The sequence below is a fragment of the Callorhinus ursinus genome, unplaced genomic scaffold (genome assembly GCF_003265705.2).
Source record: "Callorhinus ursinus isolate GAN/ISIS: 27379988/994484 unplaced genomic scaffold, GSC_fseal_2.0 scaffold54, whole genome shotgun sequence".
Classification (NCBI taxonomy): domain Eukaryota; kingdom Metazoa; phylum Chordata; class Mammalia; order Carnivora; family Otariidae; genus Callorhinus; species Callorhinus ursinus.
This window is the reverse complement of record NW_027397116.1, coordinates 4,294,978-4,314,371: the sequence shown is the minus strand read 5'-3', so window position 1 is coordinate 4,314,371 and position 19,394 is coordinate 4,294,978. Positions and strand designations below refer to the sequence as shown.

General features: G+C 43.2%; 2 protein-coding genes across 7 annotated transcripts in view; one reads left to right on the top strand and one right to left on the bottom strand.

Annotated features, from left to right (window-relative positions):
- Positions 1-5,535, top strand: part of MIA3 (MIA SH3 domain ER export factor 3) — a 56,017-nt gene extending 50,482 nt beyond the window's left edge. For 2 of the 6 annotated variants that reach the window (XM_025892146.2, XM_025892147.2), the window contains 9 exons: positions 75-110; positions 185-252; positions 376-476; positions 643-780; positions 1,939-2,007; positions 2,131-2,210; positions 2,351-2,422; positions 3,889-4,039; positions 4,978-5,535. In XM_025892146.2, the coding sequence (XP_025747931.2) occupies positions 75-110; positions 185-252; positions 376-476; positions 643-780; positions 1,939-2,007; positions 2,131-2,210; positions 2,351-2,422; positions 3,889-4,039; positions 4,978-5,288 (1,026 nt within the window). In that variant the 3' untranslated portion in view covers positions 5,289-5,535. Of the gene's footprint in view, positions 1-74; positions 111-184; positions 253-375; positions 477-642; positions 781-1,938; positions 2,008-2,127; positions 2,211-2,350; positions 2,423-3,888; positions 4,040-4,977 lie in introns of all 6 variants that reach the window. The other 4 variants (XM_025892144.2, XM_025892145.2, XM_073884068.1 and 1 more) reach the window with 3 other exon arrangements.
- Positions 5,536-7,539: 2,004 nt separating this feature from the next.
- Positions 7,540-19,394, bottom strand: part of AIDA (axin interactor, dorsalization associated) — a 38,158-nt gene continuing 26,303 nt past the window's right edge. The window contains exons 7-10 of the mRNA XM_025892047.2: positions 14,648-14,770; positions 12,684-12,806; positions 9,484-9,601; positions 7,540-9,360 (exon numbers count right to left, since the gene is read on the bottom strand). Coding sequence (XP_025747832.1) covers positions 9,264-9,360; positions 9,484-9,601; positions 12,684-12,806; positions 14,648-14,770 — 461 coding nt within the window. The 3' untranslated portion in view covers positions 7,540-9,263. The remainder of the gene's footprint in view (positions 9,361-9,483; positions 9,602-12,683; positions 12,807-14,647; positions 14,771-19,394) is intronic.

Sequence of the window (19,394 nt, the reverse complement as noted above, 5' to 3'; positions counted from 1 at the left end):
TGGGTGTCTGACAGGCTGGTGGGGGCTGCATCGGTGAGTCCTCACACGGGGTCATCGTGCGTTGTCTTTTTCAGATTGCTACTCATGAGAAGAAAGCTCATGATAACTGGGTAAGATTGTTTTTTTCTTTCCTTTATTGCGTGTGTCGTCGGCCACCACTAATTGGGATGTTTGTCTCCCGTAGCTCAAAGCTCGGGCTGCGGAAAGGGCTATCGCCGAGGAGAAGAGGGAGGCCGCCAACTTGAGACACAAGTATGTGGTCTGGAATTCCAGTTTCCCAGCGCGCTCGGGTTTCCAGAGGCAGTGCTGCTTGGTATCTCCTAAGGCACGGAGGTTGTATTTCATAGTTAAGTCCGTTCTTTCTCTGTATTCAAGGTTACTGGAATTAACCCAGAAGATGGCCATGCTGCAAGAAGAGCCTGTGATTGTGAAGCCGAGGCCAGGCAGGCCCAACACCCAGAACCCTCCGTGGCGAGGTGGGCCGCACTTTCGGGGGCAGCCCCCGAGGCTGTTGGTGTGGACTGTGTGTGCGCTACCTTCTGGTGCTGTGTATCTCCGTTCTGATGCCCTAGAAGTCATCCCAGAACTTACTAAGAAAAGAAAGGTTGCCTCAGAGTGGTAACAGTTCCCTGTCGTCTTTAGGTCCTCTGAGCCAGAATGGCTCTTTCGGCCCGTCTCCTGTGAGTGGGGGGGAGAGCTCCCCTCCTCCAACGGCTGACCCGCCTGCGAGACCTCTCTCCGCTACGCTTAATCGAAGAGATATGCCTAGAGGTGAATTTGGTGAGCATTCACATTTTACCTTGTAGTAAACTATTTCTAGAAGTTCCCCCCCGCCCCACGTTTTATTTGAGAATTCTTTGTTGTTGTTGTTTTAAATTTAAATTCAATTAATTAACATACAGTGTGTTACTGGTTTCAGAGGTAGAGTTCAGTGATTCATCAGTCTTATATAACACCCACTGCTCATTCCATCATGTGCCCTCCTTAATGCCCATCACCCACTTACCCCATTCCCTGACCCCCTCCTCTCCAGCCACCCTCAAGTTTGTTTCCTATCATTAAGAGTCTTTTATGGTTTGTCTTGAGAATTCTAATGCAAGCAACGTTTTAGAATTTGCGTCTGTCCAATATAGGGAAGAAAAAGTCTTAATTTGTCTTTGGTGTGTAGTCTGCCACAAGATCTGCGTTAGAATAGAAAGCATTTATTGTTATTAACACTAACATATATATATATAACATATAACATATATAATTGTTACTGTTTGTTTTTTACTTTTTTACTGTGAAGTATAAGTCTTTATCTTTACGTTTCTATGGAGTTCCTCTCTTGGATATTACAAAAGTAGCTTCAAGACTGTATAATTAATGCAGCATACATCCATTTCTCGTGAATACACAGCTGTGAGTCTGTTTCTAATCAAAGACACGTCTGTAATACTTGGTAAGATATGAAAGACCACACAGACTGAAAATATTAGCCTGTACAACTGTATCAGGCCTGTAACTCGAAGCACCAGCTGGTGCTGTTAACGTGCAGGTTTTATTGCTGTTCTTTCAATCCAGCAGTTCTTGTTTTCTTTTTTTTTTTTAAAGATTTTATTTCTTTGACAGAGATACAGTGAGAGAGGGAACACAAGCAGGGGGAGTGGGAGAGGGAGAAGCAGGCTTCCCGCTGAGCAGGGAGCCCAGTGTGGAGGCTCAATCCCAGGACCCTGGGATCATGACCTGAGCCGAAGGCCGACGCTTAACCGACTGAGCCACCCAGGCGCCTCTCTTGTTTTAATTCTTTAACTCTGCGCCTAAGTTGGGATTTCCCCTCATGTATTAGGAGGCCCATTTTAATGTTGCTTTCTAGGTAGAGTTGAACCCTAACCTGTCCACAGTTGGTTTGTTTCTTCTGAAAAATCCATACAAGGGCTCTGTTCTTTCTTTCTCAAGGGTCAATGGACGGACCTCTACCTCGTCCTCGATGGTCATCTGAGACATCCGGGAAACCCTCTGCCTCTGGTAAGGGATCTGAGTGTGTTCAGAGTCTAAAATCATGGAAGAAGTGGGCAGAGGATCTCTTATTCTTCGTCAAAGACTATATAAGTCAGGATAAGTCTAAATCCGTTCTCTGGCCTTCAGCAGATCCGGGATCTGGTGCAGCTCCCATGATGAACAGCAGCTCGAGAAGCTCTTCCCCTACTAAGGTGATGGATGAAGGCAAGGTAAAGTCTGCAGTAGCTCTGAGTTGTAATTCGGTATTTCAGGAAACCTTAAACTTTCGCTGTGACACCCTCTCTTTGCGTCATCCGTCTCCTGTTTGTGTGTCTGTTACATAGCTGTACTATCTCATTTTTTTAAAAAGCAAACTGTTCCCCAAGACCTGGAAGGCCCTTCAGTCCCCAGCAGTACATCTGTGGCTGAGCACTCAGTAGTAGTAAGTACTTGGAGGTTGAGGACTGAGCTGAGCTGTTACTTGGTGTATTTCTGGAAAGGGTATGAAGAGCATGACACTCACCTGCTTTGCTTTGAATTGCACGGCAGTATTGATCTTACTGTTGTCTTTGACTTGGAAGTGTTGCTGGGTTGCTGAAATCTGACTGGTTGGGTTTTTTTCTTTTTCTTGTTTGGATCAGGCTGTTAACCTGGTGGGAACATCTGTTGTGACTAAAGAGTGCGGAAAGTCATCCCTGCAGCTTTATACTGTGCGTGCTTCAGCGTTGAGTGTTCTGAGGCAGAGTACATTGATTATACATAGCATCGCTCCCCGTTTATGTCTGCAAGTGTTGCTATTGAAGAATTACCTCCAGTTGTATACTAGGCAGACCCTGGTTGGAATAACCGGAACTTGCAGATTGGTAGTGGAAGAACGCTTGCTGGAAGTGAAGTCAGTCATTCCTGTTGTGCCGTCGCCAGCAGTAGCCTTCGGGGCCGTGCACATAAGCGTATTCTCTCCGAGAGCTACACCGGGCCTCTGAGCATGGCTCCCAGTGCTGCTCTGTGCTGAAATCAAAGTGTGTGTGTTCTGATTATTTTGAATTTCTAGCCCCGTTTCCCATGGGAAAAGTCAGTGTCTCGTAATATAAAGCACAGCATTATTGGTGCCTGAACGTAAATATTGGAGCCGTGCCTGCCTCCCTGTATATATAATATTGCTTCTTTTGGAAAATGCTTCCAAATTTCAGCGCTGGACTCTAGGAACACGCATTTCTTGAGGTCTTTTTATCCAGGGCAGCTTGGACCTGAGACCCCTCTGGAGTGGACTCCGAGAGCCGAGGCCCCTGTGTTGGGAGAGGGGGGCAGGGGCTCAAGGACAGGCTTGGAGGCAGACCTGATCCTGAGCTGCAGTGTGGCTTCTTACCTGCTGGGTGACCTTCAGCAGATTATCTGATACTCTGTGCCCTTAGGTAAAACAGGATGTTCCTGCTTGGAGATTGAAAGATCTGAGGATGAGAGAGAATACATGAAAGGAAATCGAAGGCACTCTGAATAGTGGCTCTTGTGACATGTGTGGAGAGTGGATTTTTCTTTGCCCTTTTGTTCTGTCCATGCTCACTGGGAAGGAAGGATGGGGGGCTGAAGGGGTCGCCCTAGGAACCAGATCATGGTGTTTGCGGGAGTCCCCTCTGTTAGCGTCCTTCAGCCATCCTCTTGCTTTCTCTTCCCTTTGCATATTCCAGCAGTAACACAACTCCGGGGAACCTCTTCACTTCAGTGCCATCCCTTTAACCTGCCTAAGCTCCCGGCGGGACCAGGTGGGAGGGGGCAAGTTTTGTTGCACTGCTTCTGTTCTTTGGACAGGTGCCCGCCATCTGCTTCGTTGGGTTTCAGCTTTTCCTGGTGTTGGTGCTTTTGTGTGTCATACCAGAGTCTCTCAAAACTGTAATTGCTTCTGCTTTGCAGGTGACTATGGCTGCAAAAGGGCCCCCTCCTTTCCCAGGGGTGCCCCTCATGAGCCCCCCCGCGGGAGGCCCTCTGCCACCGCCCATTCGATACGGACCACCTCCTCAACTGTGCGGGCCTTTCGGGCCTCGGCCCCTTCCTCCACCGTTCGGTATGATGATTGAGTAGTCGTAATTGACTTGTAGAGTGTAATTCTTTTCTGTCTGTGCCTTGTTGAAATTTTAATAGTGGTTTTTACAGGCCTATGTAATGAAAGTGCAAGATAAACAAGTGCATCTTCACTTTTCCTCAAGTTTTTACGACACACGGGGTGCTGCATAATCCCCCTATACTGAGATGGGCAGTAGGTCTCTTGTAGACAAGAGATAACTAATAGAAAGCCAGAAATACTACTTCTGCAGATGGCTAGAACTAATTCTCCAAACTTAAGAGCTTACCGAGTCCTCTAGAACATTAGATACATAGATTTTGAAACATAAAACTTGTAATCACCATGATGAAAGTATAAGCAATGGATCAGAGAGTATAAAAGAGGGAACGATTCAGCTTTGACTTCCTGCCTTGGCAATAAATGAGAAGTGTTAGCCCTAGAGAAGGTTGAGTTTAATGCCTAATAAATATTGCTGAATTTAATTAGGGGGAGCTAGAAGGCCTTCCCCAATAGGGCAAGCGCCTGGACTTGGATGGCAAGTTTAGGTCCATGCAGAGCTACTACACGAATCATTGACACAGCAGTTGACACTGGAATTTCCCTTTATCAAAATGTCTTTGTTGCATAAAACCCTTATTTCATAATCTGTCGTCTTGCTACGACCTAGGGCACTTTCAGGTACTAAACTGAGCCCTTGTGAGAGAAAGAAGGCAGAACTGTGTCATAGAAAAAACAAGCCAGCTAGAGCCATGTTTAGCCTGCGTGGCTTCCTGGCTGGCCATCGGCATAACAACTTACCTCAGTTTGCCTCGTCCCTGAAGTCGGGGATGCCACCATCTGACCTCTGAAGTTGTGAGAAATTATAAAGACTGACATATCCAGAGTCCTCCACGTTTACATGTGTTCGTATGTATTTACAGGACTTTTTATTTTTCCAGGTCCTGCTTTACGTCCGCCACTAGGCTTAAGAGAATATGCACCAGGCATTCCACCTGGAAAACGGGACCTGCCTCTTGATCCTCGAGAATTTTTACCGGGACACACACCTTTTAGACCTTTAGGCTCTCTTGGCCCAAGAGAGTACTTTATTCCTGGTACTCGACTACCACCTCCCACCCATGGCCCCCAGGATTATCCACCTCCACCTGCTGCAGGAGACTTACTGCCTTCTGGCTCTAGAGACGAGCCCCCACCTGCCTCTCAGAGCAGTAGCCAGGACTGTTCACAGGCTTTAAAACAGAGCCCGTAACTCTTGACCTCTGACATTTAGTCTGAGAAAGTGGACTGTGTACTATTCGTTAGAGTTAAAGGATTTCATTGGCTTCAGAATCCAAGTTTATTTTAAAAGGTTTTTAGAACTAAGCTGCCCTGGCAGTGTGCATTTTTGAGCCAAACAATTGAAAAATGTCATTTCCCCCCCGAAATAAAAACCTCATAAGCTAGAGCCTCCTTACAACTTTGAAATGTGCAATAAAGAATACCTGTGTTTTAGTTAATGTAGCGTATGTAACTGCTAAATGATTTAGAATGTCATGAGAAATATGAACATTTCCTGTGGAAATGCTAGAAGAACATGTATTTCCATTTATTATCCTATTTTTAGTGTACACCAGTTGAACACAGCAATGGTGTTTATTAGCTTGGTTTTTTAAAATACTGGTCGCAAAGACTGTTACGCTAAAAATGTTTACTAAAAGATCACTAAACTTTCTCTCCCTTCTTGCTGAAGTTCTTTGTAGTAATAGTTCATAAAAATTTGGTTATTAGTATTTCCCAAGTGTCTGTTGCTTCATTGGATTGTTTTCTCATGAGACTTGTACCATTCTGGAACCACGTAAACTCGGGCTCGCAGAACTGCCCACAGTGACTTGGCCGCATGCTCCCTGTTGCTCAGTGCTCGGGAGGTTCAACCTAAAGTCCCTTGGAAACACCACAATAACCGTATGTCTTCCTTGTCCTTCAGAGAAGTTGGGGGCCCATCTGCAGCGTTCATGTGCTTTCCAGTGACTTTTGCTGCTTACTTGATGATGGTCTCCTGAGGATGAGCTTACAGTAGCAGCAAGAGTTGTTTGACCTGATGTTCTGTTGCTTTTACCATCCTTGCATTAAGGGTGCGTAACAGAAAACTGAAAATGGTATGTTGTGACCATAAAAAGATTTTTCAAAAAGTACAGTCTATTTCTCCCACACGTTGCCTCTGGTTTTCAAAGAAAATGGCAAAAAAGCTCAGAAGAACAATACTATGAGAAAGAATGATTTCGGACTCTGTAAGCCTTTGGGCTGCCTGCAGTTCTTTTTGTTGATTACTACTCCAAAATTAGTATTTGAATGTTGGCACTTTTATTTAAAAATCAGTAAATCTGATAATCTGGGATTACATCATATTTAAAGTATTCCTAATAATACCTAATAGGTATTATTACATCATGTTTTTAAAATTAAATCCAAATTATAAAAGGCTGGTAGTATTCACTGCTTAGACTATCCCCTTCTCCAGAGTTCTATGTCCTGATACTACTGAAACCCAGACCGTGATCTGTCACCGTTATAATACTTAATGTACTAATACCCTGTAAAATAAAAAGCAGCAAAAGCTTCACTGTGAAACAGATTTTTTTTTTTTTACACTAAACTACCAGAAGATAGCACTTTGGAAAGATAAGGACCACTGAAAGATGACAACTCTTTAAAATTCATAAGGAACACAAATTGTTCTTCAGGAAGAGAATTCATGTATGTCTTCCCATTTAATATCAAGAATAGAGAAGACTGAAGAGGAACACCTCCACAGTTAATAGCAGAGGTTCTTTTTAACCATGTAAAATAAGACTGAATCCACAAATACAACTCTTGAGAAAGGTCAGTCTCTTCAGGACACAAAATAATGATGAGGTTAAGTAACTGCTAATTTTATATAGTAATGAAGTAGAGAGAACCTGCTACCAAAGCCAATCAAGTTGGAAAGGTAAATCATCATAAAACCAGAGCTAGTTTTTTTTACCTCTAAGTATTTTTGGTGTTTGTCCTGTGTCTCCTGTGCCCGGCAGTCCCTGGGAGTCTCATGCTCACCTGAGCCGCGCCGCTGCCTCGCCGCCTCCCGTGGCCCCGCGGCCGCCACAGAGCCGGCTGGCTCCCTGTCCCAGCTGCTTCACGGGGCCTTTGCAGCTCATCGCGTGTCTGGGCTTTGATGCTAAAATGCTCATTTATGAAGCAGCAGCGTTTCAGCCTGGAGACGTTTCTACTACAGTTCTTTTTTCTTCATTGGAAAGTAAAAATTTGTGGGAAGTACGGTATTGTTTCTACTGCTTCCAGATGATCACCTGTCACCCCCTTCAAGTCTGAATTAAAGCTACGCTAATCACACAGCATTCCTTTAATACTGCTGAAAGCACGAGTTCACACAAACCATACTTATGTGAACGACAGCAGGTGCTGCTTCATACAGATTATCACTGACAGACGTGGCTTATGGTCTATGAGAAAAGAGAAAGACCAACGGATCACTTTCGCTACATTTTAATAGTAGGTACTTTAAGGGATTATTTTTTAGGTCTCGTCAGCAACATCAAACAGAAGGTACTGAGTACTCCACAGGGTACAGAGCGCTGCCAAGCACCTTAGAACATTTACAGGACTTGGGAGAAAATGTGGTTCTTGCCCCTTGAGGAGCTGACAGTCGGGGGCTGATAACTCAGTCTAAGGGCTGAGTGAACAACAAGGTAATTTATTAAGGCAAATTCTTCATCCCCTTGAGCTATTGTGGACTGAATCATTTTTGGAATTAATCTAATTAAGACAGGAGACAAGACTTAAATTTGGTTGAGAATTCTTTCAGGCTCCAAGTTTTTAACATCCATCTTAAACGGAACCGACAGACAACAAGAAGTAAAGACCAGCTTTCTCGAAGTGCAAGGGCTAGAACACTTCACTGTGGCTACTTATTTTAAATAGCACACATTGAACCTTGGGCCTAGGGTTATTACACTAGTTTAAAAACAGGCCAAGTACTGGCGCTGCGTCCCTCTCGTGCTAGCATTTGTCATTCAACATAGTGAACGTTAAACGTGTGGGTCTGCATCTAACAGAGAGCCCGCCCCCAATGTTAATGTCCTGTGTATCAAATATCCACCTCGTGTGTCCTCTGAAAGTTTTATTTATGCCCCATTAAGTCAAAAGTAATGTAAATAGTCAAATTATAATAAGCTAATGACCTGCATATTTCCATATAGATGAAAGTCAATATATCTACATAGGAAATAAATGGCAATCCTATCTACCTATATAAAAACAACTAGAGTAGCTCCAGATTTTGCATACTCACCACTCTAAGAAGAGGTATGCAGGCTTTAATGTTTCACAATCAGTTGTCAGAAAAACAGCAGTTACTCCTGCAGTATCTCATTAGCATCTGACTCAAATTAGATTACATGACTTAGAAGACGTTACAAAGCCATCTAGAAATCTGTAATTATTCTGACATGGTTCCATCATTAACCCTAGAATCACTATCAGAAAGAATAACAATGTGATGTAGAAGAGCAGCTAATCAACGGACTACAAATGTGCTCTTTCAGAAAAACAATCTGGTCATCTGGAAAAACCACAGCTACAACCTGGGAACCCTCCCATCTGGGATAATGATCTGGCCAAGGCACACGATTTCTAAACAGGAAAACTATGAGATCAGGGTGAATTTAGGCCACCCCGGAGGAGCAGCCTATAATTTTCCAGACTGACCTCCCTGGGCAGCATAAGCGGTCCAATTCCTCCTCTCAGAACAGTTTCATACTCTCCTACCCCCATCAACCCAGAGTTTGGCATTAACTCAAAAAACCAAAGAAGCATATTGGAGCAAAAGTGAACGGATGTGTAAACTCTAGCACATTCTTATTGCTGTGTTAATTTTGAAGACGAGCACATCCTACCCACAGCAGTGTTGTTCCAGGAAGCAGGGCAGGAATAGTGGTAAGTTAGAAAAGAGACTATGAATTGCACAAATACTATAAAAGTAAAAACATGTTTCAAAACTACAATAAGCCCGTATCCAAAGGAGTCGTCTAGGTCAGTGGCGTGCTGGGCTGTGAATCCCGCGGGCTCGCTCTGGCCTGCCGGCGCCCGCGAGGCCTGCCACCTGCCTGGCAGAGGGGGGATGCGCTACACGGAGCCGGGAGGGTTGCTAGTGGGTGGGAGAATTCACAGACGTTCCAGGTGACTCATGTCAGGATCATTCCTTGTGCAAAGTCTGATGTAGATGAAGATAAAGTGGTTTCTTGGTCAATAACTGCAATTTCTTTCTTTTAAAGTCAGTGGGTTTCTTGTATCTGTAACCACAGTAGAAAAGTCATGGTTTAACATACTTGGATAACTGACCTGCTCTACAGTCACACACTAAGGAGAACCAGTCAGCATTACACCGGTACGAAGCATGTGCGCGCATCACTTACAGTTCTATTACAATCGGCCCGGCTTTAATTTCATCCATCTCCATGAAAGCAAAGCACTTGGTGCTGGTGAACCTTTTTTTAGGCTTGTAGTGTTTGAATTCAAAGAAGATAGCGGCACCTATGGAATGAAAACAAACCACATCAGCCACAGATGGCGTATTTCCATCGTGCCCATCAGTTTCCTCCATCACCGGAAGCACCGAGCACGTGGCAGCCGGCATAATCTGACAAAGTAACCTTTGTCAAACGGTCTCTCCGATGACAGCACTGTAGCTGCCTCCTAAACTCTTAATGTGAACGCAGTGACATTTCTCCATACCCTCCACTCCTACACGGCACAGCCGAACTTCCTGAGCTGGGCTGACTTGAGAATGTACGTAGTTCACACACGGGGAGAACGCCTTAAATGCCACACAATGAACACAGAGGATGCTGGGGAAGCATGAACCTGATCCACAGACACTCAGCAAGTAGCCGAGGCCTGTGAGAGTTCGTCAGAACATCGAAGCTCACGGCTCTGCTCCTCCCCCTGAAACAAAGGCTCAAAAATTCAACCGTTTTGGGTGTTTTGGAGTTTAAACAATATAAATCATGTTCTGGTTCAGTGTTTAACTATTACCTGTTTTCTAAGACCTTTTTAGTATTCAAAGCACTGTTTTGTTTCTCCTGGAATTACCCGTTTTGGAAGACAAAGGTCTAAAGAGCAAGCCTATTCCTAGTCCACTCCTCCCCCAAAAAGCGGCAATGAAAAATTCAGATGTTTTTATCTCCCCAAAGCCCAACAGATAAGCATTCCCCACAGAAAGAAGCTTACAATAAGTTGCCTCATCAGTGTAGCCAAGAACAATTTCTTTTTTAAAAGATTTTATTTATTTGAGAGAGAGAGCACACGCGTGCGTGCGAGTAGTGGGAGGGGCAGAGGGAGAGAGAATCTCAGGCAGATTTTGAGCTGAGCACAGAGCCCGACGCGGGGCTCGATCTCACAACCCTGAGATCATGACCTGAGCTGAAATCAAGAGTTGGACACAATCAACTGAGCCAGCCAGGTGCCCCAAGAACCATTACTTTCTAAAGGCGGCACAGAAACTAGGAAGGAAGTTGGGGTCTCACTCTTAACCGGCTACTTCCTAGTTCTGCCTGAACCCGAGTGGGGCTGGATCTTGCTTGGCTTTTAAGGACAACACACATCCAATACTTTTTAAACCGAGGACAAAACTCACAAGTGACAAGAGGTTTAACAATGTTCAGAACTGGGCGCCTGGGTGGCTCAGTCGTTAAGCGTCTGCCTTCGGCTCAGGTCGTGATCCCAGGGTCTTGGGATCGAGCCCCACATCGGGCTCCCTGCTCCGCGGGGAGCCTGCTGCTCCCTCTCCCACTCCCCCTGCTTGTGTTCCCTCTCTCGCTGTGTCTCTGTCAAATGAATAAATAAAATCTTAAAAAAAAAAAAAAAAAAACAACAATGTTCAGAAGTGTGTGTGCCATCCTGGCGCCTGGATCCAAATGGAGCACCTCCTGTCACAGGAGGAAAGAAACAGCAATTGCTCGAGAGAGTGGGACGTGGGTGAGGGACAGACGGGCACACCTGACCATCTACTCCCTGCCCCCACAGAAGGGTTACAATTATTAGTCCCCAAGTTATGACCCTCCATATCTGCCAAAGGGTAGCTTCTCTTCTCCCCTCCCACAGAAATAACAGAAGCAATTTATTAAAAACCCTCACAGATTTCTAAGATAGCCGAACCCACTTCTTCATCTCTGCAGCTGTGGAGCCCATCTCCTTGTCATCATGACTGTGTCTCAGGTCTGAATAAATGTGAAATAAAGTCACATTTGCAAACAATCCTAAAGTTCAAGTGTAATACCATCATTTGAAGGAACTTAGAAAATGTTTCATTATTCATCTGCATCATCAGTAGATAATCTATTTCCTGCATCCCGGGTATGGTACGCACAGCTTTGTCCTTCGTGGTGTTTTTAAGGAAGAATGGAACGTACAAGGCGGCAGTGTACGGAGGTGAGCGGAAGCCCTGGGAATACGAAGACGGCGCCTGCGTCAGCGTTCTGTCTACTGCACACAGTCAAGTCAAAGCTCGAGAAAATGAACAGATTCTGAATCTAGTTCTACTTTCAGTATCTCGTGAATCCTCCAGAACACAGTGTGCTACAACAGAAAAATCAGCCCATATCACAAACCTTTCCCAAAGCAGTGGACTTAAAAACAAAAAACAAAAAAAAACCCCCAAACTTTTGTTCATATTTTTATGCAGACGGCCTAACACTTCATATTGAAATTTCTTTAGCATTATTTCTTAAGGCCATTGTCTCTGTATTCTAATAGCGACTCTGAAGCTTTGGTGTGTATGAGAACCATGTGCAAGCCCCCTGAGAGACTGCTGAGCCTGGCCGGCGTGTTTCTGAGTCAGGAGGTCTGCCAGGAGGCACCCCCCCCACCACCAGCATCTAACGTGCCTCCAGGCGCTACTGCGGCTCACACCCACGGCCACCGCACCAACGGAAGCCCCGCGAGACAAGTCTTCCAGTGGTGGGGCCGAAGCGACGGAGCACCAGATCGGAGAAGATGTCAGATATTTTAGAGAATACGGCGATTGTTCGAAAGGTACAAGCTTCTTGCAAAGAGTGAAAATGCCAAAAACTGCAACTGAACCTCGGGTGATAGAGGGATCCCCAAGTCTTGTTCTGGAGCGTCGACACTCCCTCGGAACACATGGAAAAGCATTTAGTACCAGGAACCGGCCAACTTGGAAATGTAACTTCACCTTTTTTAAAAATGTGTTCTTGTCCTTTCCCAACCTCCTGCCAACCAAGTACGAGTTATGGTATCTTTCTGCCCAATAAAATCAGCTGGAAGAACAACAACTTGTTCTTTCAACTATTAGAGACTTAACCATCAGGGAGCCTTGGGGAGCCTCTGCCCCCTCCATTCTTCAGTAAGAGGAAAGCTTCATTCTGTTGTCCAAGATGATGAAATTTTATAATCAAAGAACATTTTATTATAGAACTGTTATTACACAACTATATCATACAAGTCCTAATTTCCACATTTAAAAAATCGCTATTTCATTCAAGTCACTGAACACCGTGTGGTGCGTGCTTCTGCCCACCGCGCTAGGTTGCGGGCAAACGAACACAAGACGAGAACTCCAGCCACAAGAAGCCAATGTTTACCATCACAAACCAACCTTTGGTTAATTTTTCAACATGCTTCTGGAGCTCAATGTCCACGTTAAAATGAACATATGTATCTTCTTTTCTTGAAGCCACAGGAGTATCTTGCACAGGAGTTAAATCTATGCCATTCAGATCTAGAGAGAAAAAAGAGCGTTTCAAACATATAGACTCAGAAACTGCAAACGAACCAGAGGGTTAGGTTTCCTAAAGAGGCCTGGCGGAAGCTGAGAGGAGAGTCTCAGATACCAGACACTCCCCCCTCCCCCGTGTGAGCAGGTACCACAGGGAGCTGCTGGTTTCCGGAAGTGTGTGGGGGGAGCTGAGGACAGAGACAGCAGGAGGCCATCTGGATGCTAAAGAAAGTTTGAAGACAAAGTTTGATCCTTCTTGTTAAGAGGGGAAAAGAACTTTTGTCTTCCTTATGCCACTATACTGTTGTATGCAATAAAAATTTGGAAAATGAATGATATTACACAGGGGGACCCCTACCCCTATTTCCTACCTCAGTCAAGTGCATGGGCGTGGAAAGGCCTTTCATCAAACATTAGCAGAATTCTCCTGTTGTATTTCAGTCAGAGCCAATACAGTGGACATGAAAGCTGCCAATGTAACCTTTCTCTAAATGAGTCATTCTTTAGACCTACTACCTAAATTCTGACTGTACCTGCTATAAAGTAACCTGATTTACAACAACCAGGTGGTACTATGTATGATGTGTGGTTTTAATTTCCTGGAGCCAGGAATCTTCCAGTTTAATCAAATTCAACATGGATTCATTTAATGTCTAGTGTTTATGTATTACTCAACAGACTCCTATCTTAGAGAACTTAAAACAATTTAGTAACTTGATTATTCAGTTCAGTGTGTGCAAAGGTAACACAGCACCTAGCACATCATCCTTCACTTTTTACAGTGTACTGTCCCACGTGAGATATACAGTTTTAAATGGCCTATCACATAATGTAGGGTATCAAGACTTTCCAATAGACCGTGGACTTGGGAACCGATAACAACAGAGGTCAAGTATTTCAGCATTGGCGCTGTGGATCATGTGGTCTCCATGTTAAAATTCTTCTCTGTGTCTGTATATCTATGATTGGTAAAAGTTCAATTTCAGTCCCTGTTTCTTTGGTTTGCCTCAAAGTGCAGATTAACTGTAGATGAAAATTGATGGGGCAGGGATTTCTCAATAATAGTATGACAACCTCATCCTCAATCACCCAATAATTATTTTTAAAAGACTGTTGAGTGCTTTACAAATAAAGTGCCATATAAAGGCTTGACACCAACAAAAGAATTCCGTGACTGCAGATTCCGTCCTAAACCAAAGACTCAAAAAGCTGTTTTCAAGGAATAAATGGTATGCCACACTGGACAGGAGAAAACAAACAAATCCTGAAGACGACCATGCTTAATAAGAAGTACAATGCTTCTTTCATGGCCCCAGCCTTGGGCTCAGGGTGTGGATGTTTATGGATGTGTCCTACTTCCCTGTCTCAGGACGGTTCACTGGAGGCCCGATGCTCACACACCCCTGCGGGGCTCCCCTGTGTCTAAGACACCACAGCAGGAAGCAGAGCACCCGAAGGGGAAGCGTGGGGGAACAGGAGAGCGTGGGGCTTGGCAAAGAAAACCACACTCCCTGAGAAGGTGGAAGGAAGTATATGCTGTTGAAGACAGTGTGTATGTCCGTCTAGTCAGCACCCTGGATGGGATTTTAAGAATATGGAAGTTTACCAAAAAGCCCTCAAAAGCAAATGTGCATGTCAGTTATAAATAATGAAGTATTTTTAGAAACTTTCTCAGAAATACTCAGTGAAGGAACGATGACGGCTGCCCAGGGGTTTTCCCTCACTGTAGGACGAATGCAAATGAACTGTCACAGGTGCAAGGACCCACCCCCACACCTGCCTGTGTTCCAAGTGCGAATCAACATTACACAGTTCGCCGGAGGGGAAAACGTAGAGTTATTTACCCTTTACGCTAACTGTGATATAGGGATCGATGCACTGCCCCGCATCCTTCAGACCGATTTTCTCAATTCTGATGGTGAGTGATGTCATTCCTGGCTCTGACGGCAGCCTGGGTAGTAAAGTGCCTGACGAGGGAAGGGCAAAAAGTGAGCTCTGGCGCAACTGCAGAGCAAATACTGGAACAGCACAGAGAAGATAAAGCCTTGCTCTAACGGACTTAGCAACTTGCCAGACGTTGCTGTAGTTTCCAAAACTTCCAAACACTCAGTGTGATTCTTTTGGACAGATATTTAATAAGACACAAGATACATCTGTACTTCCTTAATTCATATTCAACACTAAAGCGTAAGTCAGTCAAATCTGTTGAAGATTCAGTTCACTCAAATTACCACATACTTAATATACTCATGTCATATATATATATTTCACATTTACTCATACTACATAAGATAAATTTCATATCTCTGTATGAAGTGGTAGAAAAAGTCAAGGAGCTTTTTAAACTTTTCTTATATTATCCCAAAGTTTGAGAAGCTTAATACCAGAATCAATAAATCTTTTAATTCTTTTTAAGATTTTATTTGTCAGAGAGAGCGCGTGCGCACAAGCAGGAGGAGTGGCAGGCGGAGGGAGAAGCAGGCTCCCTGCTGAGCAAGGAGCCTGACACAGACCTCAATTCCAGGACCCTGGGATCATGACCTGAGCTGAAGGCAGATGCCCAACCGACTGAGCCACCCAGGTGTCCTAATCAACAAATCTTTTAATTAATGGAAAAAATAACTTACAATTCAATATTTATGTATTTAATTAAATAATTTTATAATCTAATTTCCCAGCCCTTTCTGTATTCTATTCTGTCTGATCTTTTCTCTTGGAAATTAATCCTGTTGAGAATGGCATATGCAAGAGCACCTGTGTATCTGAAATCCTCATACATAACAGCTAAATTTTTTTAAAACTGAAAACCACCCAGAGCCACACCAAAAAAATGACATCAAGAAACCAACTGTAGGGCGCCTGGGTGGCTCAGTTGGTTGGGCGACTGCCTTCGGCTCAGGTCATGATCCTGGAGTCCCCGGATCGAGTCCCGCATCGGGCTCCCTGCTCAGCGGGGAGTCTGCTTCTCCCTCTGACCCTCCCCCCTCTCATGCTCTATCTCATTCCCTCTCTCAAATAAATAAAATCTTTAAAAAAATCAACTGTACAGTTTATTTCACATCATCTACTGAGAACAGATGTGAACCAAAGATGATTTAATCTAATATGCATATAGTATCTCAAACTAAAGTATCTAACATTTATAAAGAACTTTGATTGACATTTTTCATGTTTCTGTCCAACAGTGTGTTATCCTACTTTTAATGATGAAGTATTTGAAATATGTGTATCAACTTACTACCTTCAAAATAGAACATGTGATTAGCTGCACAGGCTTGAGGGGATTTTGGGGAGTGATGGAAATGTCCTCAAATTAGATCTATCAAACTGGTAAGACATACAACAGTATAGATCAAAAGTCATTGAACTGTACACTTACAATGAATGAATTTTATGACAGGAAAATTACTATAGAAATTCAAGAGTCTTGGGGCGCCTGGGTGGCTCAGCTGGTTGGGCGACTGCCTTCGGCTCAGGTCACGATCTCAGGGTCCTGGGACTGAGTGAGCCCCACGTCAGGCTCCCTGCTCGGCGGGGGGCCTGCTTCTCCCTCTCCTCCCCATTTGTGTCCTCTTTCACTATCTCTGTCTCTCTCAAATAAATACATAAAATCTTTAAAGAGAAAAAAAATTCAGGACTCTTAACTGGTGATACTTGTTAAAGAAAACTTTTGGCTTATGAAAAGTTAGAAGTTAGAAAACCAAAATGGAACACTCAAAGCAGTATTCAATACCATTTCAAAAGTAAAATTATAACATTACTTTTTCACATGAAATAGGTCTTTGACATTTTGCCATATTTCAACACATTTTCTTATTGCAGCCACTGTCTCTTTTAAAATATTTTATTGTGAAATCTAACAAATATTTAGAAAGGCAAATAAAACAAGGCAACAGCCTAATGAAAACTGGAAAACAAGCATCCATGTAACCATCACTTAGGTCAAAAGATAAACATTACCCCAGGGGTTCCCTTCTATCACCACCCAAAGTGCTTCCTAATCCCTCTCCACTATCCTGGCTTCCAAAATAATTGCTAAAAAGCACTGTATTAATAATGTGTTGCCTGCTTTTGAACTTGAGATTTATCTGACTTTTTGCCAGTAGCTGTAATTAGTTCATTTGTAGGACTATATAGTACTGGTGTATAGTACATGGGTTTTATCAACATATAGCACAGTTTATGCATCCATTCTTCTGTTGACAGGCATTATGAGTTGCTCCAAGTTTTTGGAAACTGAACAATGCTGCTGTAACATTCTTGTACACATATTCTAGGACATGTGAGCACACATTTGCAAAAGAGAGGGATCACCAAGTCACACGGGGCATTGCCCCCCTGTGTACCACATGAAGATAATCTGTGTTCAAAGTGTTCATGCAGATGCCCCCTTCCATCACTGCTCCCACTGCACCCCACCCCCCCGCCCCCCATGATGCTTGGGGCAGTCAGACTTTTTTAAGCTAATTTAGGTGTAAAGAAAAGTTGATCCAGTTTTCATGTGTGTTTCTCCATGACCAACTAAGGTTGAGCCCCTTTTCATTTTAGAATGAGCTTTTGGATTTCCTCTTTTCTGAAGCATGTGTTCAATTATTTTGCGCATCTTTTATCAGAATGTTCATCTTCTTCTTATTTGTAGGAATTCTCTAATATTTTGACATAAGCTTTTGTTGGATATGTGTTTGTAACTAGCTTCTCAGTGGCTTACCTTTAAAAAGAAACTTTATATTGAAGGATAACATATTAAAAAGCAAATAAATCATGTACAGAATCTAAGTACAGCTTGATGAATTTTCACAAAGTGAACATGCCTGTGTAACCACCACCAGATTCAGGAAAGACATTGCTGGCATACTAGGAGCCCTCCTGTGTCCCCAGCAGACCCAAGTCATTTTCTCCCCCGAGAGATAACAACTGTTCGGGACTTCTAACACCACAGATTAGTTTTACGTGTTAAGCCCTTCTCTGTTAATGGTGTTTTCTGATTATGATAAATTCTAAATGTTAATATATTCATATTTCTTAATCTCTAAATTCCTTTACAGTCACCACTTTGTGTCCTATTCAAGCATCGTTCCCCACTCCAAGATCATGAAGGTGTTTTCTTATAAGAGCCTTATCGTTTTTCCATTTGCATACCAGACAAAAATTAATTCAAAGTGATTGTACAATTAAATGCAAATGAAAAAACGAGAGAGAGAGAGAGAGCACAAGCAGGAGGGGCAGAGGGAGAGGAGAGAGAGAATCCCATTGGGCGGGGAGCCCAACATGGGGCTCGATCTCATGTCCCTGAGACTGGGGCCTGAGCCGAAACCAAGTCAGATGCTTAATGGACTGTGCCACCTAGGACCCCCAGCACTACTTCTTTAAAAGACCATCATTTCTCCCATTGTTCTGCAGTGCACCCTGATCACAAATCCAGCATGGGCTGTTCTGGGCTTTCCATTCTGTCTCATAGGACTGTTTCCCATCCTTGTACCACTACTATAGTGTCTTAATCGCTGTAATTTTCTAAAAAGCCTTGACATTTGGTAAAACAAATTCTCCCCTCTTAACATTATTTTCCAAGAGTCAGCTACTTTTGGCCACTTGCATTTCCATGTAAATTATAAAAACAGCTGTCAAGTTCTTTAAAACAAATCTACTGGAATTGCAGTGAAGTTCAGGTCTTTAGAAATAGTCACATCTTTACAAACTGCTTCTTCCAATCCTTGAACTGAAACAGACCTTTCCATTTATTAAAGATTTCTTAATTTCTCTTGATAGTTTTATTATTTTCTTCACAAAGGTCTTACACTTGTTGGATTTATTACTAGGTATTTGATATTCTATACTATAATAAATGTTATAATATTTATTTTCTAAGCAACTGTTGCTTGTTTATAGATTAAAAAAAATCTGTACTTAAGAATTAATTCTTTCAAGGAACCATGCATACTAAACTCTCTTATTAATCCTAATTACTCATCTGTTGATTCTTTTATACGTACTATATATATATTCATAACATCTGCAGATAAAGGGAGGGGATTTTCTTCTCCTAATGTTTTTTATTTTTCTTGTCCTAGTGTACTGGCTAGCACTTCCAGACACTGTTAATAAAAAGGTAATAGTAGGCACTCTTACTCTTGTCTTGTTCTTGATCTGAAAAGGAAAGCTTCAATTTTTACAAGTATGATTTTGGCTCTAAGTGTCCTTTAGAGAACACCTGCAGATGTGTTATGTTCTCAGTCTGCTAGAAATTTTTTTAAAGATTTATTTATTATTTTACGAGGGGGGAGGGGCAGAGGGACAGAATCTCCAGCAAACTCCCCACTGAGCACGGAGCCTGACTTGGGGCTCCATCTCACAATCCTCAGATCAGGACCAGAGCTGAAATCAAGAGTCAGATGCTTAGCTGCCTGAGCCACCCAGTCTGCTAGAATGTTTTTAAACTCAAAAACAGATTTAGAATTTAATTATTTAAAATTTAATTTATTTATATGAGAGCGAGCGAGCAAGCATGAGTGGTGGGGAAGGGCAGAGGGAGACTTCACGCTGAGCAGGGAGCCTGATGTGGGGTTTGATCCCAGCACCCTGAGATCATGACCT